The sequence below is a fragment of the Lissotriton vulgaris genome, chromosome 11 (assembly GCF_964263255.1).
Source record: "Lissotriton vulgaris chromosome 11, aLisVul1.2, whole genome shotgun sequence".
In the NCBI taxonomy this organism is placed as follows: Eukaryota; Metazoa; Chordata; class Amphibia; order Caudata; family Salamandridae; genus Lissotriton; species Lissotriton vulgaris.
Window position 1 is genome coordinate 402,240,542 of NC_141699.1, and position 25,110 is coordinate 402,265,651.

The 25,110-nt window shown below is 47.3% G+C and overlaps 1 protein-coding gene across 1 annotated transcript in view; it reads left to right on the plus strand.

The window, feature by feature from the left end:
* The first annotated feature begins 3,000 nt into the window (after positions 1-3,000).
* MYL7 (myosin light chain 7) overlaps positions 3,001-25,110 on the plus strand; it is a 69,860-nt gene continuing 47,750 nt past the window's right edge. The window contains exon 1 of the mRNA XM_086943440.1: positions 3,001-3,084. Within this exon, the coding sequence (XP_086799566.1) occupies positions 3,082-3,084 (3 nt within the window). The 5' untranslated portion in view covers positions 3,001-3,081. The remainder of the gene's footprint in view (positions 3,085-25,110) is intronic.

Consider the following 25,110-nt stretch of genomic DNA (forward strand, 5'->3'; position numbering starts at 1 on the left):
AGCTTTGAGGTCATCCTGTATCTTATGTCCTGCTGCAAGTGTCTCTGACTGCCACTTTATTTATAGTGGAAGTGTGAACTTTTACATGCAAAAGTGTATTTTGGATTGTTTCACTTTAGGACCTCAGATTATATAACTATAGTGAACATAATTTCAGCTGTGGTAGTTTTATGAATGACTGAAGAGGTATGTCAGTTGTCTTATTTCTCCTATGGAGCAACATTAGGGCCTGGTAAATCATACACAAGAAAAATTGTACAAGTGAATTATTTGAAGGTGTTCTCAGATGCGATGATCAAGGAAAAGAAGGCACAGGGAACAATAGTAATCGCCCAGGGTCACACTGTTTGGACAAACTTGGAAGCCAGGATTGAAACCAGGTTTTCTGTTTAGACATTGTGCAATTCCAATCTTGGATCGGTGTCACATTATTTCCCCTTCTGCCCTAATGACAGTTTTATTAGTGAATGAATGAATAAAATGCTGTTAGGCAAACAGATACTTCAGAAATAAATGTTCCGGTGCAGAAGCAAGGGTGGGGTCATGAGGCAAGTCAGTTCTCTAGGACCACCTATACAAAGCGTTAATTGATGAAGCAAACATTATGGTCTATTATACCATATATGAGAGATGTTTTTGTTCTGTGCACATCCTGACCTGAATGATTTGAAGGTGCTCTCAAATGTGAAGATCAGAGAATAGCAGGCAGAGGAAGAAAAGTAATTTCCAAGAACCACATAGTTTGGCCAAGCTGGAAGTCTCTGGGTCATTGCTCCACAACTAGTGTTTGCCCGGGGCCCAACAAAAGCTTCTGACAGGCCTGGGCGTGTTATGCAAGTGCATTAAAAATATCCTTTGTATTTTTAGAAGATAGGGCAGCAGTGGGCAGACCCTTCTTCGTAGAACAGGCGGTCCTTAAATAGTAACAGGGCAAGCTTCCCAACTTCGGAGGACAAGGACAGCTAGGGCAGCATCAGCACAAACCTTTGGCCTCACAGAATAGTTACAGATCGGGCAGCAGCAGCGCAAGCTTCACTGCCTTGCAGAACAGGGAAGGTATGACAGTAACAAAGTGCTGCAGCTGCAGTTGGAGACCTGCAGTTTGTGTTTATTCCTGGGTGTTCAGTGTGTTGAGAGGTAGCTGTTATATCGTAGGTCAGAGTTATTTGAAGCAGCTCAGCCACAGCCTAAGTAACCATGCCGTAGACCAGGGTCATCAAATCGGGGAGGGGCGGGCCCCTTGGGGCCTTAAGTGATTCCAGGGGGGGCACAAGCCTCTAACCAAAAGAGCGATACCAAAGGGGATGATGGACGGAGCGTTTGAACAAATCAAACACTCACCCCCAGTCAACTGATCTGGGATTAATCCATCACCATTCTTTAGCTCACTCCACCACCCCAGTTCAGACATGGCCATATGCAAATCAGTCAGACCCTGTGCCTCATGGGAACAGTCCAGCCCGAACTGCCATGCCATGTCTTCCCTGGACCGAAAACAAGCATCCTGGGACCGGTTTCGGATTCAAAATCCTCATCAGCCAGGCTATCTTGAATCCAGTGGTAGAGTGAGCAATGGACCCACGTCCGGGCATACCCTGCTAATTTAGGGCGAACAAAGCTATACCAAAGGGTATGATGGACGGAGCGTTTGAACAAATAAAACACTCACCCCCAGTCAACTGATCAAGCTCTCCTGGCTGATGAGAGCTGAAAGCCCGAAACCGGTCCTAGGATGCTTGTTTCCAGTCCAGAGAGGACCAGGCTTGGCAGTTCGGGCTGGACTGTTCCCATTGGGCACAGGGTCAAGACTGAATTGCATATGGCTGGGTTCAAACTGGAATGGCATGGTGAGCAACAAAATGATGGATTTAGGCCCAGATCTCTGTACTGGGGTGCATGTATGACATTGTTCTGCATTCTGTCCATCAACTGTTGTTTTTGCATTTGTCACCCCGAGTGGGACGGGTATGCTCAGACGTGAGTCCCGTGCTCTCCATGCCACTGGAATCAAGCTATCCTGGCTGATGAGGGCTGAAAGCCAGAAACCGTTCCTAGGATGCTTGTTTCCAGTTCAGGGAGGACCTGGCTTGGCAGTTTGGGCTGGACTGTTCCCATGGGGCACAGGGTCAAGACTGATTTGCATATGGCTGGGTTCAAACCGGAATGGCATGGTGAGCAAAAAATTATGATTTAGGCCCAGATCTCAGTACTGGGGTGAATGTATGACATTGTTCTGCATTCTGTCCACCTACTGTTGATTTTGCATCTAACCAAAAGAAGCATTATGCTGATATCAGTGCTTTGTTGTCATGGGGTGGGGGGTGGGGTTGAGCGGCTATCTGCTCTATAATGGGCCATGACTGCCATCATTCGTCATTTACACCCTGGCTGGTGGTGTGTGTGAAAAGGGAAGGGACTCCAAATATTCTTTAAAACTTCAAAAACCCCACCCCCACTTCGAATAATCACACTGTGGATACTTTTGCACGTTAGTAAAACATGGCATACCCGAATAGTATTTCTATTTAAACATTTTTAAAACAGTGCAGAACTGCCCTGCGATGTTTAAATAAGTTTCGACATATTTAAACATTGCCAGTTTATAGAAATATTTTGAACATTATTGTAGGGGGCCTCAAAGATTTTTTTCTCCACAGGGGGGCGTGGCATTCATAAGTTTGAAGACCACTGCTGTGGACAGGGTTTTGCATGATGCGCTCACCAGGCGCTGTGCACTCCCAGCCTCGGTGCTGCCTCTGTTCAAAACGCTGATGGACCCCAGTGACGCAGATAGTCGGACATGAGTGAATGGCCCACCGAGGCAGCCATGTATCCGTCATGTGAGAGAGGGAGGTGGGGGGCTGCGCCGTCGGGGGGCCTCTATATCCCGGGCCTGCGCTGGAATCCGGCCTCTGGAGTGGTTTTATCTTGTGCAGGCCTCTCTGGCTCCAGACTGCCATGTTTGGCGATGCCGCCCGGCCCCTGGGCTATTTTAACTCTGAAACCGATAAGAGACGGTATATAACCCGGCCCCCCCAAAGAGCGCCCGCATTTCTGAGGTGACCCCGGACGGACGGAGAAATGGTGAGTACCTGAGCCGAGGAGGCTTCCTGAGAACTGCTAGCGGGCCAGGTTCAGGATTGGGGCTGGGAGGATAGCCGGGGCCTACCTTTATGATTGCACATATAAAGAAATGCCATTATGTAACCGACTTTCAAACAATAGGCGTTGCTGTTTAACTAGCGGGAGAGTATGCGACTGCTGGCTTTGCCAGGACGAGTCCAGATCAGGATTTAGAAGCTGCCCCTTCGGCGAAGCCCATCTGTGCAGTGAGTCGGTGCCTTAACTCGATGACGTATTTTTTCACTGTTATGCTCCTCTCTAGCACAGAAGTTGTACACAGATATGTGCAGCGATCCGTAACCCATTCAGCCCTTCTACTGGTTGAAAAGGTAACCTTGCGCTATCATCAGCTAGACAAACGCGGAACCCTAAAATATCTCGTTCACCAGTGCAAAGAAATCAGTGTCAATGATAGCAACGGTCTTCTTTCGGGCCCACAGTATATCTGCGATGGAGTGTTGGTGCAAGGCAGTTCTATCTTCTGTGGCGGGGACAGGTAGGTGGCTTGTCGCAGGTGCTAACTAGCTCCTAGTTATTATTAATATATGTCGTTTTGTATATAGCGCGAATTTGCCCCGGGGCCCTCGCAGCACTGTGCAGAATCTTCCCATCTCATCCACCCTATGTGCTGCACACTCGGAGACTGGGGATGATTAGATTCGGGGCGCTAGAGGCCTTTCACTCGATCCATGTGTGTGGCATCGGGCTTCTGGTGAGTTCACAACTGCTAAGCCATTTGTGTGTCCTCTGTTGACTTTCTCTACACAATCTACCTTGAAGGTACAGGGCCAGACTTCAAATGTTTGCATGACGCTGTGCTTGCAGGGCGCACGCTCCTCGGCAGATGCTTTAAAATACGTCTCCTCTAGAACAGTAACCAACAATGACACTAACCATTAACCTTGGGTTCCGAAGCAGCGGTCTGCCCGGCGTAAAGCGCTCCGACGCCTCGTCAGGGGTAGTAGTATGCGCGATATAAATGCAATTGCAATTACAGCAAAGCAGAAAATAGCCGCGCACCGCAAATCTAACCTGTAATTTATGAATCAGGGCCACAAAAGGGCGGTAAGAGCACAACCACACATAGGTATTCGCATAAACCAAGGTCAACTAAAATAACATACCCTCCTTTCGTGTGAAATGCTAGCACCCAGCAAAACCAGACGCATATAAAGGGCAAGCGAAATAATACCAAGCGTAAGCCATATGATGTGTAATAGCAGCGAAATTGCCAGGCTATAACAACCTTTAGAGTCTTGCTAAAACAGATTGTTAGTGCCACAGTGGACAGTGCCCCCCCCCCCCCCCAACCAGATAAGACTCCTGCGTAATACGACGCTGCGCAGTTATTTCCTCATTCGCGCAACGCTGCGCAGCTGATTTTCACGGGCCTTCGTGAATGTCAGTTGATCGGGGCCCAGGGGTACTAAAGCGCCAAGTAAAGCTCAGGCAACGCCACTCTCTGATTTCTACAGGCGAGTTACACGGGCATTTATTTTTCATCTGCAGTGACTCGTCGAAAGAGGAGTGTGGGAAAACACCCTGAAAGTGGGAGACCCAGAAAAACGTTTTTGCTCTGCAACTTTGTAAAGTTTTATTTAAACAGTCACAGCTTTCAAGGACTTCAGAATGTTTTGTTAGTTATAATGAATCCAAATACGGGAAGAAAGCATCTGATGGTAGTAGGTTTAGAGAAAATCTCATTTACAAAAGGCTGGTGCGATAAAAATGTTCACTTTTTTCTATGTAAGAAACTTCCTGCACAATGAGGTGGGACGAGGATGGTGAACCTTGGCGTTTAAACGGATCCTGTGCAAACTGCAAAATCTGACAACTTGGCCCAACTTCAAGATCTGAATTTGAAATGAGTACAGTGTTGTTTAAGACAAAGTCAAGAGTCATCCAGCAATTTTCGAAACAGGGCGGACTACTTTATTTTGCGTTAGAAATTGCTGGATCTGGTGGCTTAGTGGACTAATGCTCCAACTGAAGGGGTCTGTGTTCGACCTCGTGGTCACAGGTTCTAATCCTCGCAAGTACTCAGCCTTTCATAAAATAAAATTTGTACCATTGAGTTGGGTAACATCAACATCTGTTATTCAGTGCCAGGATACCCTTTGCGGTGAGCATGGGCTTTACAAATACATGTTAAATGCATTTCTGCATGTGTATTTATTAAGGTTATTGTAGTGGACGAGCAAAGCAGCCATATAAATTGAGGTGGGCTGGATGAAATCGATTGTATTGTGCTGGTATTTGAAAATAGCTTTCCAACACGTGTGTGAGCGGACTTAATTCAATGAATTGAGCTAAAAGTACATGGAGGGTGGCTGTGTCCAGTTCCGGACACCATGTCTAAGGTACTGTATTGAGCTCTGGAGACCTCACATGGAGGGTGGCTTTGTCCAGTTTTGGACGCTATATACACCTGGGGCCTTATTTATGAAGGCCTTGCGTCAGGTTTGCGCCGCCGGTGCGTCACTTTTTGTGACGCATCAGCGGTGTAAAAAATGCGCCTCGTTGCGCCATATTTAAAAAGTGACACATCTAGGTAGATGCGTCACTTTTTAAACCCCTGCGCCACATTATACCTCCGTCAGGTATAATGTATGCAGAGGGGGCGTTCCCCCGCAAAAAGCCTCGTAATAGTGTCGCAGTGAAATCTATGAGATTTCACTGCGTCACTTTTAGGACGCTGTTGCGTCAAAATCTTGTGCCTGCCTCACAGCAGGCGTAAGGCTGACGCAAGCCCTTTCACATGGGGCTTTCCCCATGTGAAAGGACGCATTGCTGGAGTTGCGTCACTTTTGTGACACACTCCAGCAATGCATCACTTTTGCGCTTACAGATACGTCAGAAATACTGACGTATCTGTAACTCCTTGCGACATGATGGGCCATACATTAAATATGACGCATTAGGAATGTCGCAAGGAGAGCGCAGTGAAAAGTGACGCATCGCTGTTTTCACGCAGCGATGCGTCACTTTTCATAAATGAGGCCCCTGGAGTGCTGTATTCAGTTCTGTAGACCTCACATGGAGGAAGGCTGTGCCCAGTTCTGGACGCCATATCCGGAGTACTATATTCACTATTGGTGGGTTTGGAGTGAGTGTTATCATGTGACAGAAATGAGTAAGGAAAATGGCAGTCTGTAAGATCTAGAAGATAAGGAGCGGGTATAGGACTCAGGCATTCACGTGCCTCAAAGTATTAATAACTATAGGTACGGGAAGAAGACATATACAGACCTAGGTATAACTACACTATGTGGAGATTGGTGATGTGACATTTACATACGTCTGCAGTATGTGGACAAGAGAGCTACCGAAAGGGACATTTACATACCTGAGTGGCCTACCCTTGGTTTATGGACATGGGAAATATGAAGGAGAATTCTACCCACCTCAGAGGTAAATCTACGGTATATGGAAAGGGAATATGTGAAATAGTCTTGTACATACAAGAGAGGTATAACTAGGTAGAGAGGAATAGAAATAAAACATTTTAATATCTCAGGAGTAGAAATACACTAGAGAATGAGACTGTTTTGGTTATTGTGAATCCTGAAAGGCAAAAAGAAAAGAGCTAATAACCCAGAAGCTTTGACAGATTGCATTTTGTTTAAATGAAAACACTCGGATTTGGAGCTTTGAAAGTATTGTTGAACTAGTGTATATCATTTCCAACTCTGGTGGTTCCCTAGTTTCTATCCCTCCAATTACTTTCCCCAGTCAGGGACTTACGCTAATCTCATTGGCTACTCTGCGTTCTCCTATCTTCGGATTCTGGCGTCCAGCAGATGGATTCAGACCGTACCCCACAGAAATATCGATTTCTATTTCATTTATTGTGGTTTTTGAAGCCACCCACTCCCAAACATTTTCGTATGTAAGTATTTACAATTCTAAATAGCGGGATGACTTCTAATATTTAATGCATGGCACGGAAGGTTAAGACTTCTTCTCACAAGCGTGAGTGAAGCTCTGGTTAGATATGACAAAAGTAGTTTAACCTTTGTGAAGGGGGGGGGGCGGGGCGGCAGACGCGTTTCAGCACCGTAGGAAGTTAGGTCCATTAAAGGGGCTCCAGCAGAGGCATGGCTAGCACACGGGCGGTCTGTGAGGTATGTGTTGTGTGGGCTGTCGTGATACTTAGGTGTTGTGGACTGGAGGGAAAGTAAGATGCCTTACAAGTAACACCGTGCGGTCCTCGCAGAGCGGCAGCACATTTTTTTGGAACCGCCTACAACAGAAATAGTGAGTGCAAACATCAGGAACTAAGGGGCATATTTTCAAGGGGGTTTATCTCCGCTTTTTTGGCTTTAAAAGCCAAGAAAGCGGAGATAAAATTATCTCCCTATTACCTAGCTGCCGCTAACACCAGTTAGCGACAGCTAGTAGGAGATAGCGACCATCTTGGGCCCCACTTTGCATGTCAGTGATATTTATCACTAATGAGATGCAAAGTGGGCGTGCCAAGATGTTAGCGACTGAAAACAGTCGCTAACATCGCTATCTCCTATTACCAACTTTTGGAGATATTCGCGCTAAGCGGGAATATCTCCAAAAGCTAACACCTGCCCTGAGCAGTTCTTACGATTCAGAAAAGGGGGTGGTGACTGAGCAGTTCTTAGCCATGTTATCCAATGGGAGGTGGATAACATGGCTAAGAGCATTAGCTCGCTAATGCATGAATATCGCTGACTTTTCAGCGATATTCATGCTTTGCGGCGATTTTTACCGCATTTGCGTTAAACCTTGGTAATACCAAGGTTTATTTGCGGTAAAAATCGCTGCAGCGCTGCGGTAATTTTTTGTCTCTAACCAAGCAATAGCGATAATTATCGCTATTGCTTGGTAATATGCCCCTAGATTCAGTGATGGTGAAGAGCAAAGACAGAGCTGGAGGTTAAAGCCCAGATTAACTGAGGCTATTTGCTGCAGCAAAGCGACACATGGTATTCACTATTCAGCGCAAAAGGTGTTTTGCTCTGAAAGCTGTCTTTTCCCAGCACATTTTGCCCTGCTTTGCTATATTTTGTTTGAAGCAGGCGTAACTGGGGTGGATCAACGCAAGTACCCATGCATTTAGACGCAAAGTCTGATCTACTAAGACAGCGAGACCGGACTTTGTGTAAAAAAAATAAAACCTACTTGGAGGAGGCGTAAAACAATTGGAAATGTGCTAATTTCTCCAAAAAACATATGCTTTGCATGTGTGCTGCAGTGCACATCACACGTGGGACCTTATGAGTTGTTCCAAGGATAGGCATATGTACTGAAAGGGTATCTCTCCAGTACAAATCCTTTGACAGACAGTGCACGATCACCTCTGTACCAGCACACAGCATGACAGCAGCAGCAGAACAATCTTAGCAGAGATTGCTCTGTCCCCAACCCCCCATCACCACACCCCTCCGCAAGACTTAGCTGCTGCCTCCTTTGCGTGAAAAATTAATAAATCTGAGCCTAGAAGTCTTCTACGATGCTGAAGAAGAGATCTAAGGCTGGCCTACCATCCCCAACACCTGTTCAATATCTATACATTTATTGAATATTTACCAAAGGGTTTCCGTCTGTAAATTTAAAGATGTATTTTAATTTCAGCTAAAACTCCAGGTAACAGAAGGTGGGGGTGTACAAAGTCTCACTGGGGACCTCCGCCTTTTTCTGCTGCGAAAATTTCAAGCACAATTTCATAATGATGTCGTAATGTAAATCAAATCAAATCAAAAGAGACTTTATTCGATTGCTTTTTGAAACAATCATAAAAGTACATTTAAACACTTCATTCATTAAAATTGTCAGTTACAAAAAAAGAAACATGATTACATTACTAAAATCAACATACAAACATTCTTAATAGTCTCCAAAATTACAAAGTAATACATATCCTGTGGCTAAAGACTTTTTTTAAAAACATGCCAATCCTCCAGGCTCTATGTATATCGTCCAGGAGCTGCAGAACCAGCAATGCAGGGCGACATTGTCTCAGGCCCAGCTCCTTTAGAATCGGGACAATCCAAAGTTTCCTCAGGTTACTATAAAACCTACAAAATAACAGGACATGAATTGTTGATTGGTCCGAACAGTTGTCACACGGACACAGTCCTAAAGTTCGCGACCTATCGTTCATTCCTGGGAAGCTTACTAGCCTGTGGAAAATGTTACATCTAAAACGGGTTAATAAAAATCTGTCGTAGCCACCAGGTACAATCAATAAATAGGACTGAATGTTAAAAGAGGATAAAATCAATTGATTATATTGCACAGTGGGTTTTGAGCTCTCGCTAGCCAATCTAATTGAGTACAAGTGAAGTTAGCCCTTTTTTGTAATTCCTTTCTACTGATCGATTGCATTGAACTCGGGTTATTATAGTACTCCGAGTGGCCGAGATCAGACATAACATTTCTAATAAATCTCAGCCATGGGATCAGCAGTGCTCCATCAAGCTTTAAACTATCTGCTAAAACTTCCTGATTTAGCTTGGTCTCAGGTTTCGACCAAATTCTGTGCCAAAGAAGGATGGGCTCCACTTTTATCAAGTCTGAAATAAAAGGCAGCCCGAGCTCTGAGTGACAAACGTATGCCGAGATACTACTGGGAACAGCTAAAATATATCTCAAAAAGATATTCTCGACCGTTTGAAGTGCACTGAATCTCTACTAAGCCCCATACTCCCGCTCCATACATAGCTGCAGAGACGCACTTCGCTTTTTAAATCTGTAAGAGTTCCCGTGGTGGTCTTCTCCCTAATTTCCTTGAAAAGTTTACTAGGGACAATGTTGTCCTAGCCATTACAAGTTGTTTGGCAGTAATGGCTTGTGTCCATGAATCGGTATGCTCAAACAGAATTCCTAGATAGGCAAAGCTAGTAGTGTGATCTATTTTCTTGCCCTCCAGGAACATGTCCCTACATATATGGCTCCCAGGCCCACATCTCATGATGTAAGTTTTAGAGATATTCACCCTGAGATCCAAATGTCTCATAAACTTGACAAAACTATTTAAAACTCGTTGCAGACCTTTTTGCGTACGGGACATTAAAACTGCATCATCTGAATAAAGAAGGGCAGGAATGGGTCACCCAGCTATTTGTGAAAAGTCATTATTATCCTTAGTTAATGCTTTACATAATCCATTGATATAAAGGTAAAAAGGAAAGGAGCCAGGACACACCCTTGCCTGACTCCTTTCCTAATAGGAAAAGGGGCCGTACGTTCTCCGTCTGGGCCAAAACGAACTCGCTCCTTAGCGTCACAATATAGGCGTCTGAGGAAGTGGATTATGTGTATATCTACCCACAGCTGTTCAAGAATAGCCCATAAGTCCTCATGTCTTACAGAGTCGAAGGCAGCAGTAAGATCGACAAACGCCAAGAATAGTCTGCCTTTTTTCACTCTCATGTACTTTCCCATTAAGATAGATAAGTTTAGGCTCTGCTCCACTGTCCCCAGACCTGCCCGGAAACCATATTGTATGTCGGGCAGTATAGTGTTTTCCTCGGCTCAGTCACCTAACTGTTACAGTATTATGCAACCAGCTACTTTAGTCAGAGCATCCAATAAAGAAATGGGTCTATAGCACTTTGGGTCTTGGCGATCCCCTTTCTTAAAAATTGGAACAATGGTAGATTCCACCCATGTAGAAGGAAAGGGGCAAGGCAGCTGGCGTTCAAAACCTGGGTAATGATTGGGCCCCATAGTTCATTGTTGGATTTAAAGAGATCTATGGGGACCCCATCTGGACCGGGGGCCTTTCCCCCTAGGCTTGCGTCAAGAGCACAAATTACCTCCTCCAATGTAAACCTAAGCTCGTGGTACATATGTTCAGGGTTATTAGCATTTTCCCTAGACATTCTATCGGGGGCAGTATTTTCATCAACATTATACGCCCTTGCGAAGTAGTCAATCCACTGGTGCTCAGCTATAGCAGCCTCTATGGATGGCCCCTCACCCGAATTCAAGAAGGGGGTCTTTATCACCCTCCAAAAAGCTGCATTGTCACCCCTTATGGATGCTTCATGGAGTGAGTCCAATGTCTCGTTTCTCACTGTGGCTTTACGTTCCCTGAGAGCAGCTCTATATTTCCCCCTTGCACTCCTAATATCTTTGATATTTTTGGGGACCTTATGTAATTCCCTTTTCAGGTTAGAATATGCTCGCAAGCATTTTGAGTCAAACCAGCCATGGGTATTTTTTTTTTGTTTTTGTTCTTTGGGACAAATAGTGAATCCCTAACAGCCTCAGCTATTAACTTAAAGGTCGAGAGGATACCAGATGGGGTTACTGATTCATCCAAACATGTGTTGATTGCTGCGCTGCATTTACATACCGCTTTTTTAGTTATGGCCACGGGGTCCACTTTCGACCATCGCAAGTTATAGCCATTGAGCTTGTTAATAGTAATGTCTTTTAGAGCCTGGTCTGTTACATCTTGTCTATGTATTTTGCTAGATGGAATCAACACTGAAAGGCACAAAGGATAGTGATCGCTCAAAGAGTTGTCATCCACCGAAAATGATGTCAGTCTATGAGCATGACTATTCAATGCGATAATGTAATCAATGGTAGAGTGACAGCCCCTGCCATTAAAAGTGGAGAAGTGTGGCTCAATGATTAGAGCGGCAGACCCTGATGCAGAGGTCAAGCCCGGGACCAGGGTTCAATTCCCCGCCTCGGCGGGTCTTGGGCTCCAAATTCCACGGACCTGATAATTCTCGCCTCGGTGCATATTCCAATCATGGAGTCCCACTCTGCACCTCTGGGCAATAGCTTGCTTAATCTCCACAACGGCCCCCACAACACTAAGGATGCCTGGCCTCCACCTTGGGGGTGCCCAGGAGTGGACACCTCACAGGGAAAGCCAGGATGGGTTCCACAGCGGTATTCGTACAAGCGCCTTGAGACCCTTGCAGTGAGTAGTGCCCTATACAAGTATCAATTTACATTTACATTTACAAAAGTATGGGGCATTGGGGTCTGTGTGCTGGTTAGTTCATTAGCGAAACCCAGATTCATGCTAAAAATCAGGTTGTTATACAATTCCCCCAAAGGGAATGACGGAAGTGGGTGTTACCAATACCATCCTCGGGGAGAACGCCGCAGGTTTTCCCCCCTCCGCTTGAACAAAGTGCACAATTAAAGTCACCTAACATAATCAGCATCATATCTCTATGGTATTTCCTATGTTCTGACTGCAGGTTATTATGTATTTTCGATAAGACATCTCTCACTAAAGCCGGTGGAATGTTGTGGCAAAAGTATATCAATAATATACAATAGTTATCTTCAACTTGAATTAACATTAGTTGATGATAGGAATCTCCAGCAAGGAGCTCCTCCTGTTTTAAGGCCAACCTATTTAAAATGTACATTCCAAGACCCCCTTTTGCTCTACCGCTGGACCCTTCAATAGCTGGAGTGTGGAAGGTCTTAAAGCCATTGATGTGAAGTGGCTCCTTAGCCCATGTTTCTTGCAAGCATACAATATTGAATGTTGTTATAAAACTCCAAAAAGTAGATTAGTCAGCTTGGACAACAAACCTGCGATGTTCCAAGACACTATATTGCAGCATGCTTTCTCTACAAAAACTTGTTGAGATGGACTACCTGATAAACACACCAAACCGTTGTCACTACTCAGTGGGATCTGTTCTATTTATGTTGTAATGTAAAGACAGTCACCTTAGTCATAATTGTGACTCATACGTCGCTGACTTGTATAAAAGTAATAGTAGAGCAGCGAGACCTAGAGTCAATCCTTGATACAAACATTGACTCCATTTTAACCTCCTAAGTGCTGCTGACGGCCAATGGTCGTCAGCAGCGCTACCTCCCCAGTGCTGCGCACGTCCATTCAGCACTAGTTCCAATGGACAGCGCAGCACTGGGGAGGGATATTTACACGCAGCTAAGGTGTTAAGGGGAAAAAGAAAGGCATTGGTGCTTGAGGGCCACCCCGCAGCCAGCCTGTCGTGTGTGGCATTGTCTGAGTTTTGGGGGAGCAGAGTAATAACCAACACAGCGCTGACACCTCGGGGCCAGTCACAGAACAGCATTCGAAACAGTAATAGAAAGGGTAGTCCGACAAAACTAAATAACAGACACAGTGGAGGGGTTATAGAAGACCCCTAACTGCTGAGGCCAAGAGGGAGCAGACATTGTAGGGACAATAGGGACACCACTGGTCAGTCACGATATGGCACGAATTCAATTGGTGCAGCAGAGCAGGCACAGAGCTCACTCAGCAGTGACGTGTGGTGCACAATCCCAGTAGACCATTGGCTGCAGGGACATTTTAAGAATTATAGGGGCTCGAGCCAATTGTATTTTGGGGAGCCCTGTTCGGAGCAGTTTAGAATTTATGATCCACTTTTAATCTCCTTTATGCCCTCTCTGTGGTGAACTTGTTACATTTAATATTCATGGATAGTGATGCGTGTTTTCAATATTGTAACAGAGCAGCAGCTCACTAATTATATGCAACTAATCTCTGTGACCCCTCCCATTTCTCACATATGAGGTCTTCCTTTGATTTTAAAAGAAACTTTATTTATGGATGTTGCATGAAACTTAAACCAATTTCTCAGCAAAATGTCTGTAATAGACTTTCACACACCACTCACATCATAAAAAATAAGTTAAAGAAAAACAGCATTTAGAACAATCTGTTGAAGAATTATTCAGTGTCATCGGGGTAAGCCTCTCCAGAACAGAGCTGGCTCTATCAGCGGCCCCCTGCAAAGCTGGTGCCCTGGACCCGAGCCCACTTTGCCCATGCCTTAAAACGCATCTGATTAGCTGAGGTAGCTACTCAGATCTAACAATGAATTAGGTCCTCTACGAACAAACAAATATAGTTTCAGCTTTGAAACACACTGCTCTGTGTACAAGTACAACACTGAATGAACTACTGGAAGGCGTGGGCTGCCCTGGAACATCTACAATAAGAGTTGCTCAGTCATAATATAGTATTGGCAAAATCTTGACGGGAGCAGCAAGAAACCAACGAAGGAGTGACACCTGGTGGCCAAACACGTTATGGCATTGGTGAAGGCCCAGAAAGTAGCAAAGAACCACTGGTGCAGAATTGATACTCAATGGACAGTTACAATATCACATCCACAGAGGTCTGGAAACTGCCTTCAGTGTCTCTCTCAGCCACAGGCGTCGCTGTTGTGATTGACTTCTTTATAGCAATGAGCAACGTAGTTCCAGCGGCGATGGGTAGGTGACTGTAAGCGGAGCTCAGGCTAACACCAACATTGTGGTGGAAGATCTCCTGAAGCTTTACCCGCTGGATACTGTTGTTGTTTGATTGTTTCTAACCTTAGGTATTAACAATCGCAACTTGAAGAAGGGTAATATAGTTATATTCACCCATTCACTCACTAGGTTGGTAGTCAAACTAGCCTACATACACCATACCAAGTGACAATAGTGTAGATAGTTACAGATACCCTTAGATACAGTCTAACTAGTCCCCCTGGTCCTGAAGAATCGCTCAGTAAATTGTAGAGTAGCGAGAAACATGTTGACCGGACTTTAACACACTCCAGAAGAGAGTGGGAAACATTACTTTCCACTACTCTCCTCTAGGATATCGCTTTTAATTAAAGCAGTGGCCTTCCTGAATAAAATTGTCTCCGGTACCACTAGCTTTATTTTACTTCACATAGTTACATCTACCTTGAATCCTGGCCCCATACCCGCACTTCATCTATACGGCAGTTGGAAAAAGATCTCCGCCAAAGAGCCCCTCTATGAGGTGTCGCCCGTTGGGTATTGCACCGCCGACCCAACGAGGAGCAAGCCCAAATGATGAAAGCATGACACCTGAAAGGGTGTGTGAGGGCATTAAATCCAACAAAATGGATTCCCAGGGTGACCACCTGGTTACCCTGTTCTAATCCGCTTGCACTACAGACTGTATAAACTCCTTCCCTTTCATTAGGAACACCGCGACAATCTTTTGCATTCCATGTAATTTGGGCACGTCGTGCTGTGGACCTTCTGCTCCGACAAGAGCAGTAATAGCCCTAGACTCCTCCTTTTTGATATCAAAAGCCCTGGGCCCGAGCCCACTTTGCCCATGCCTTAAAACGCATCTGATTAGCTGAGGTAGCTACTCAGATTTAACAATGAATTAGGTCCTCTACGAACAAACAAATATAGTTTCAGCTTTGAAACACACTGCTCTGTGTACAAGTACAACACTGAATGAACTACTGGAAGGCGTGGGCTGCCCTGGAACATCTACAATAAGAGTTGCTCAGTCATAATATAGTATTGGCAAAATCTTGACGGGAGCAGCAAGAAACCAACGAAGGAGTGACACCTGGTGGCCAAACACGTTATGGCATTGGGGAAGGCCCAGAAAGTAGCAAAGAACCACTGGTGCAAAATTGATACTCAATGGACAGTTACAATAACACATCCACAGAGGTCTGGAAACTGCCTTCAGTGTCTCTCTCAGCCACAGGCGTCGCTGTTGTGCCTGACTCCTTTATAGCAGTGAGGAACGTAGCAGTAACACACAATGGCCAGCCAACGACCAGCACATGCTTTCCCTCCTTTATGGTCACAAGACGTTCCCATTATTCTACCATGAATATGGATGCAACTGTTGGCCATATAACCATGGCTGTGCCAGGAGGCTGTGTTACTGTGCAGATGAAAACTGCAGTAGAAGGACAAGACAATATGACTGCGCCCTACAGTCCTGTGAAGGATGAGGACAAAAAAATAAACATTTCAGACACAGCTTGCGCTGAGGGGGATAAGGGTCACAGGGTAGGTTGTAATAGGGGCAGGGGCGGCATAACCTAAGGTGCCTAACAAGGATGGACTGCCTTGAGTTTGGGTGTGTGACGGTTTCCCAAGTACAGCGCCTACATGCCCTATTAGCAGAACAAAGTACCATAGTGTGACTACAGTGTGACGCTTTACCACCTTTACCACTACAGAAACATAGTACGCATTCCCCTTTGGTAAAGTCCCACTGACATAATGGGTGCCATATATTCCTAATTAGGTGTTGCAGTATGGGGATGTGGTCAGCATCTCAGCGGGGAACATGGTAAGAGAATCATTGTCTGGTAGTTTAGTCTCATCCCCACATTTTCAGCCCTTGTCATATAGGGCGCCACATACACAATTTCTCATCTCCAGGGTATACAATACACGAGGTATGGAACAATAGAAACAGATGTCTGGCAAAATACTACTTAGGTATGCACCTGGAAAACTGCTAAGACAGGGGCAGCACTCACCCCAGGCAAATCGTAGGCAGCGGACCCACTGCACAACCAACCAAAATGGTTGGTGACTCTACTGGTGAATTACACTCTAACCCATGGAGGTACCCGTTACAAGTGTGTAGTATCCTGCATATATATTGTAAGGTGTTTTACCACCTCTGCTCAGCCAGTGCCAGTGCTCTGACTCATTTGAATGTTGGAGTCTGATGATGCCTCGGAATGTTGGGACTGAGAGAGGCAAAGTGACGGTTGGTCATGGGCTGAGCAGCTGACAGGCAACTCCTGGTGGGGCTCTGATCTACTACCTTAACTACTTGATGTTCTGGACTTTACAACATGTTAACTACTTGAATAAAACATCCTGAATTACTACCTCCTGTGTGGACTTTCATCACTACAAAGTGGCTTGTTGCTGGCCTTGTAAGTCTGTTCCACCCACCTGGAGATACTAATCAGGGCCGGCACTAAGCATGGGCGGTGCTGGCAACTGCCCAGGGCCTGCGCTCAGCCCACCAACATGGGTTTCCTGTGGGCCTGGGGTGGCCAACCATCCTCCATTTTGCAGGTTTGTCCTGCAACCGTTGCTCCTCTCTCGCTGCCCTCATAGAGGCAATGCAGAAAGCCCATTGCTCTACATTTTGGTTCTATGCCACTTTTAACCTTCTAAAAGGACACACTAATTTCACTCTTTCAACCCTACTGAGCTGTTAAAGAAGTGCCTGTCTGTGGCATAGAAGGAAGAGCTGCACCACAGGTGGGGTCTTGCAGCATGCTCGGGGCCAAGTTCAGCTTTTGAGCTGTATATACAGCCTCCTGCCTGTAAACATGCCTCTTTTGTGAATGAAAACAGTGCTGGGGACCTGTCTTTCATAGTATGTTCTTGATGTTTATTTCTTCACTTAAGCCTGTTTCGAAGTGCTGCTGACATACTTTCAGATCAATGGACAGAGGTATGGGGAGACCATGATATTTCTAGAATCAAACTGTTTCTTAAATGAGTAGACCCGAGACTGCAGCATGCTGCTTACCTGCTGCAAAGGCTCTAGATTTACCACTGCATGTAGGTGAATATAGCACTTCTTCCCCAGGTATGACCCAGGCAATTTCTAACCGCATGCTTACTAGAAGCTTTTGTATTAAATCTAAATACTCCCAATGTTGCCAAAGGGGAGCAGAGGAATACGTTAGGAATAGTGGTTGCACAAGAGCATACAATTTGACAAGATGAGAGGTGAGGATTAAAAACCATTTCTCCTGGTTCCACATACCAGCTAGTCCACTAGACCACACCTGGGGTGGCAGGGGTCTGATAGCAAGGGGCTAGCCTTACTACTGAAATGTCACTATGTTCTGAGCCCTGCAGCACTTTAGAATGCAATGTTTATTTCCACCATATTTAGACAAAGTGGTAAAGCAGGGATTAAATGTGAAGGATCCTGGTTCCATGGCTAAAACTACCCACGGGACCAGGTTCTGTGGGAGTGGGAAGGTACTGGGCAGTATGCTAGAAAGATACTACTATTTACCATTAGTGTCTCAAAGTTTAAGGCTATTTCACTTCATTTGGAAACCTTAAATGTTCATTTTATAAACTTGTCCACCAAAATGTGCAATATTGAGCTGTCAAAGCTAATTCTAGGAGATGGTAAACCGATTAGAACTCAAACATAGTATGAACAGTAGTCACACTTGATAAACTCTATCTGCAGCCACATTTTCTTTTAAGTTGCACTGCTAACTTTAGGTTTAGGAGATTTAGAAAGAAACCCCAAAAATGTGTTACGCAACTTATTGCCCCCTTGCTCTCCAAAAAACATCATCCTCTGATGTCGCCCTGCAAATGTGTGTCTGCACAGGCAGCGTGTTTCCACAGGCACAACGTGTCCTGTAAAGTGATAATGGGAAGTTGGCCAACTGCTTGGGCCTTAAAGTGTTAAACATTGGCTCACAGCCCAATTAAAGAGAACCCCCTTCCCCTGTGCCTTACAGTGCTGAGTCAAATCTGTGAGGCACAAGGAAAGGGGGCTCCCCTCCCCTGGGCCTGCAGCGCTAGGCTATGCCTGCGAGTCCACGAGCAGTGGGGCCCTCTCCCATTGGGCTTCACAGCCTTAGACCGAGGGTCATACCCTAGTCCTGTAGCTTTATTGCAAGATCTTGTGGAGAGATCACCTAGCCTGGGCCTCACAACCATGGTCCAGAAACACGAGGCCCAATGGAATTGGGCCCTTCCCAATTCTTTGCAGCATTACACCATGACTGTGAAGACCTGGAGAGGAGGACCCTTTCCTTTGCCCTCTTGCAATTGCCTCACAGTGCTGTAATATCACTATGTGAATGGGTCCATGTCAGAGGCATAGCCATCCATATTGCAGAAGGTGCAATGGCAGAGCGCCCCAGGGGTATTAGTTGCCCAATATACCCAAATTATGCCTGGTTGTTTTCTGTGTACACTTGGACTGTGCACCAGGGCCCAAGGCACTGTTGCTATGCTTCTAGCTTCTCTTCTGTAGGCTTCTATGCCCTATTTCAGAACTGTGAGGCACAAGAGAGGCTATTGTTCTACTGGGTCTTGCCGCCATGGCAGGGGTTCAGGGAGAGGGTGCCCACCAAGAAGTCTTGCAACATTGAATTGTGGGTTGATGCTCATAGGATGGGGCCTCTCTCAGAGGTATAACTATCAATAGTGCAGCACGTGCAGTGGCATTAGGACTCAGGGATGTTAGGGACCCAATGCACCCAAAATGGGGATGTGTTTTACTGTCCAGCATCATTTACTTGCATCATGGCCCGTGGAGCTCTCACTATGCCACTACACCCATCTCCAATGCATTTTGCAGCCATTATCCAGAGGTATGAAGCCCATGACAAGCCCATCCTCCCCTGGTCCTTGCAGCCAATGCCTGTGAGAAGTTGGCCCGATATGCAACGTTCGCTATTCTAGCGACCGCTATGTATCGTTCCAACGACCCTTATGGTGTTTGGTTGTAAGTCAACCTAGAGACCAGCTATCCTAGTAGCGTGGATACGAGCAGTCTAAGGCTAAAGACTCGAGAGGGCGCGTTAAGCCAGCTGTTTACCACACATGTACCCCTTGAACACCCAGTGAAAGGACACCACACAAGTGTTATGAAAATTAACAGGATATTTATTAAGATTCACAACAGCCCTGGACTCTTTATGAGGACAGGGTACTAAGCACAAACCAAATCTCTTAGGAAAATACTTCAAGTGCACAATTAAAACAAGTGTCCGAGGACACGGAAAGTTTAAGGTCTCGGGTGGACCCGATAAGGCAAGTCGGAAGCGAGGGACTCGGGACCCTAGAGTAAAGAGGCTATGCAGGCACCGAAATGCCGAGTTACCTAGCCACGAGGGCTGCGGCTGCACAAGTCTTACAGGCGTCGGGGTCTTCGCTGACGAGCCAGGAGCCGGAAGAAAAGGAGTTGCTGGCCGGCGACCAGTGATGAAGAGTTCGTAGAGATCCAAGCCTGGATCAGAGATTGTTGATACCTGAAAGCAGAGGGGACCAAGTTCGTACTACTAGCCAGTAGTCAGAGGGTACCAGGATGGCACCGGTTGGCCGTCACCTCGACCAGGTGAGTGGGCGACGCTAGGCTCTGCAGTCTCACGGACCAGGAGGCGTTGTCGGCGACCACGGCGGAGGTGCGAGCTGTCCCACGAAGGATGATGCTGTCGGCGTCGCTGGGCCCAGGATGGGGCAACAAGCCTTGGCAGATCTCAGGGCCACGTGGTGGGCCTAAGATGGCGTCTTGAGTGGACCAGGAGGGTCCGGGGTGCTTCTCGCAAAGATGGAAGCAAGGGCCAGTCTGGAGCAACCAGACCAGCAGTGTTGATTGTCGGATGTCGTCACAGAAGGGCACAAGCCAGCGGCTAGTGACCAGACAACGTGCTGAGCAGCGAGCAGAAGGGCCCCACGCAGATCGTGGAGATGCTGGGAGACTGCACTTCGGTGCTGGAGCGGCTCAGGGTCGGGGCTTCTCGGACCCCAGAGCACTCACCAGGGAATCGCTTCGATGGTCGTGCTGGTTAAGAGCGTGCAGGTTCTGATGATGGCCGGTCCCTCGAGGTCTCGTCGCACCCACCGATCACAGCTGAGCTGATGACGTGGGTAGAGGTCAGAGGTGCCAGGGAAGCCGGTTCTCGTCGAGCTGGGCCGTCGGATCCTTGAGGAAGGACTTGCAGCAAACCGCAGAGTTCTTAGATGGTGCCCGCTGATGCAGGGTGACTACTCCTTAGTCACAAGGGAGAAATCTTGAGAAGAGTCTTGAGTGTCCTTTCGTAGAAAGTAGTTCTTGATTCAAAGATGATCTAATTTGGAAGGGTCCCCGCTCCGGCCTTTATTCTAAAGAAAGGGGTGGGTACATGACTAGGTCCTGCCCTAAGGGTGGGACCAGGAAGGGAGGTAGTTACACCCCTCTCCCCTGCCGGACTTTCCCCAGGCCAGGGCTGGTGCCCCTGGAACTGGTTCTGACCGGCATATGCGTAGTGAGCACCGGGGTGCCACTCCGCAGTCACCTTCTCGCAAAAGCCCTACCTACCCAGAATACACAAACCCTGTCTGGGACGGTGCGAACACCGCCCTCGACAGGAAACCCTTTGTCCAAGCTCTCCTCGCTGGAAGGACTCCCAGCAGCAGGAGGTCAGACTCGTGTCTGTGGTGGCAGCATCCATTTTGTGGAGCTGAGGCTTTAGTTAACTTTAACCGGGGTTCACAGTTACGTACATGTCGTGTCCCTCTAGAAGGGCGGAATGCTAACCTCGTCGCCAGAGTTGGTGAGAGGGCAGCATCCCGATTCGTATGACACCTTACTCGACATGTCTTGATAACGCGACACCGAAGTTACCGATGTGGTACGCGTTATCATGGAACAGCCATTGGGTCTTGATTCCGCAAGCTGCAACCGGGCTCGGCTCGGGCCAGAACCTAGTTCACACGAGCCCATGCACTCTGCCTTCAGGATTGTCAAGGCCTGCCATAGGAGTGACTGATAGGAACTCGAGTGTCCATTGTATGGTTAGATATAGGGCTACTATATCTAAAGCAAAGTGTGATTACACGACTTCGCCCCAGCTGTCATGCAGCCAGTTGTGTCAAATTTAGGAGGCCAGCCAGGGGTGGCATAATACATGCTGCAGCCCCTGACGGCCCTGGGTACACCTATGCCCTGAGTTACAGGGTCTGATAAGGTGGCCCAGTACCAATTGGTAAATGCACCTAGGGTACATATTGTAATTTAGAAAGAGAACAGCCAGGCTGTGGGTCTAATTAGCAGGCCCACAGCCAGAGAAAGTCGTAAACCAGTGAAACAAAAGCGAAAAATCTGGGTGATCATAGGATTGCAGACCCTACTCTCCTACATGACCCCCCCCCAAACGTCGGAACAATAAGCTAACCTTGACCAGGTGAGTCTTCTTGTTCTAAGTGGAAATATCTGGAGAGCCCATCGGCATTGCCATGATCAGTACCAGGTCTATGTTCCACTGTAAAGTCCATCCCCTGTAGGGAAATGGACCACCTTAGCAGTTTGGGGTTTTCACCCTTCATCTGATTTAGCCACAAGAGGGGCTTATGGTCGGTCTGAATCTTGAAGTGAGTGCCAAACAAGTATGGCCTCAGCTTCTTCAGGGCCCAAACCACAGCAAAGGCCTCCCTCTCAATAGCTGACCAATTCTTCTCTCTAGGGGTCAGCCTTCTGCTTATAAAAGCAATGGGCTGGTCTTGACCATCAAAATTCAGTTGAGAAAGAACAGCTCCCACACCCAACTCAGAAGCATCTGTTTGGACAATGAATGGTTTGGAGTAGTCCGGACTCTTGAGGATAGGCGCCGTGCACATGGCCTGCTTTAGGTCATCGAATGCTTTTTGACAGCTCGCTGTCCACTGAACCTTTTTTGGCATTTTCTTGCTTGTCAGTTCGTTTAATGGTGTCACGATGGAACCATAGTTCCTGACAAACTTCCGGTAGTATCCAGTCAGGCCCAAGAAAGCTCGAACCTGAGTCTGGGTGGTTGGAGGAGCCCAGTCCCTGATTGACTGTATCTTGCTCTCCAGTGGCTGAACCTGGCCTCCACCCACAAGGTGGCCCAGGTATACAACCTGTGTCTGCCCTATCTGGCACTTGGTGGCCTTGATAGTGAGGCCTGCTGCTTGCAGAGCCTCTAACGCTTTCCGCAGGTGGACCAGGTGATCCTCCCAGGTGGAGCTAAAGACAGCAATATCGTCAAGATACGCCGCACAGAAGTCATCCAGCCCAGTAAGGACTTGATTCACCAACCTTTGGAAGGTGGCAGGTGCATTTTTCAGACCAAAGGGCATCACCACGAACTGATAATGCCCACCAGGGGTTGAAAATGCGGTTTTAGGCTTGGCGTCCTCAGCTAACCTGATTTGCCAATACCCAGCTGTCAGGTCAAACGTACTTAAGTAGTTGGCCGAGGCCAATCTATCGATAAGCTCGTCTGCCCTCGGTATTGGGTGGGCGTCAGTCTTAGTGACTGCATTGAGACCCCTGTAGTCTACGCAAAACCTCATCTCTCTCTTACCACCCTGGGTGTGAGGTTTCGGCACTAGAACTACGGGACTAGCCCAAGGGCTATCCGAGGGTTCAATGACTCCCAGCTCCAACATTTTCTGCACTTCACTCTTGATGCAGTCTCTAACGTGATCAGGCTGCCGGTAGATTTTACTCTTAACGGGCAAGCTGTCACCAGTGTCAACCTCATGGGTGCACCAATCGGTCTGGCTGGGTGTTAGAGAAAACATATGTCTGAACGACTGAAGAACCTGTTTACAGTCGCTCTGTTGATGTTCGGAGAGGCTGCCACAAAAGACAACACCATCTACCGATCCATCGTCAGGATTCTGAGTGAGCAGGTCGGGGAGAGGGTCACTCTCTTCTTCCTGTCCCTCATCTAGGGCCATGAGCAAACTCATGTCCTTCCTGTCGACATATGCCTTGAGCCTGTTGACATGAAGCACCCTGTGGGGGCTCCGGGGAGTTCCCAGGTCGACCAGGTAGGTGACCTCTCCCTTTTTCTCCAGGATGGTGTAGGGCCCGGACCATTTGTCCTTGAGTGCTGCTGGGGCCACTGGCTCCAACACCCACACCTTCTGTCCGGGCTGGTAAACAGTCAAGACAGCCTTTTGGTCATGCCAAGCTTTCTGGAGTTCTTGGCTGGCCTTAAGGTTTTCAGATGCCTTCTCCATGTATTCAGCCATCCGCGAGCGGAGGCCAAGCACATAGTCCACTATGTTGGCTGCAGGCTTTTTGAGAGGTCTCTCCCATCCTTCCTTCACCAAACACAGGGGTCCTCTTACAGGATGCCCATACAAAAGTTCAAAAGGGCTGTAGCCAACCCCCTTCTGTGGGACTTCTCTGTAGGCGAACAAGAGGCAGGGGATCAGGACGTCCCATCTACGCCGAAGCTTTTCAGGTAGTCCATGAATCATCCCTTTAAGGGTCCTGTTGAATCTCTCAACAAGCCCATTGCATTGTGGATGATAGGGTGTAGTGAACTTGTAGTTGACACCACATTCCTTCCACATAGCAGTTAAGTAGCTCGACATAAAGTTTGCACCTCTGTCGGAGACGACCTCCTTAGGGAAGCCCACTCTGGAGAATACTCCAACTAGGGCTCTTGCCACAACAGGTGCTGTAGTGGTCCTAAGGGGAATAGCTTCAGGATACCTGGTGGCATGATCCACTACCACCAGTATAAACTTGTGCCCTGATGCTGTTGGTGGTTCCATGGGACCGACGATGTCGATCCCCACCCGTTCAAAGGGCACCCCCACCACAGGCATTGGTATAAGGGGGGCCTTTGTCGTGCCACCTGACTTACCACTGGCTTGGCAAGTGACACAGGAGCGGCAAAACTCCTTGGTATCTTCGTTCATATGAGGCCAGTGAAAGTGTGAGACAAGCCTGTCCCACGTTTTCGTCTGGCCTAAGTGACCTGCTAAGGGAATCTCGTGGGCCAAGGTAAGTAGGAAACCACGCGGAGACAAGGGTACAACCAGCCTCCTGGTCATGCCAGGCTTGGGGTCTCTTGACTCAGTGTACAGGAGTCCATCTTCCCAGTATACCTTGTGGGTACCTGTGGCGTTCCCAGCAGCCTCAGCAGCAGCCTGCTGTCTGAGGGGTTCAAGAGAAGGGCAGTCTAACTGGTCCTTCCCCAGGTCTTCCCTTGAGGGTCCCCCTGAACCCAAGAATTCAACTTGATCAAGTTCGAACTCCCTAGGCTCAGTTTCCCTCAATTCCTGTAGGTCAGCCTCCTCTGAGACTTGATCCACGACCTGGGGCAAGGGGGAAGGCGCAGCCTTAACCCTACTGCTCTTTTTCTTGGGAGGTGTCTGGTCCGTTGTTCCAGGATCCAGCACCTGTTCAGTGGGGCATTTCCTGACCTGTGACCTGGTCACAGCGAACACATGTGCTGGCAAACCTAACATTTCCATGTGAGTCCGGTGCTCCACTTCTGACCATTGTGATGACTCCAAATCATTGCCCAACAAACAATCCACTGGGAGGTCTGGACTAACTACAACCTTCTTTTGGCCAGTTACCCCTCCCCAGGAGAAAGCTACAATTGCCATACTGTGATTGGTAGTGACATTGCTTGCATTGGTCACCAGGAATTCTGTACCTGGCATGATCTGTCCAGGGTCCACAAAGTTAGGCGTCACCATGGTGACGCTGGCACAAGT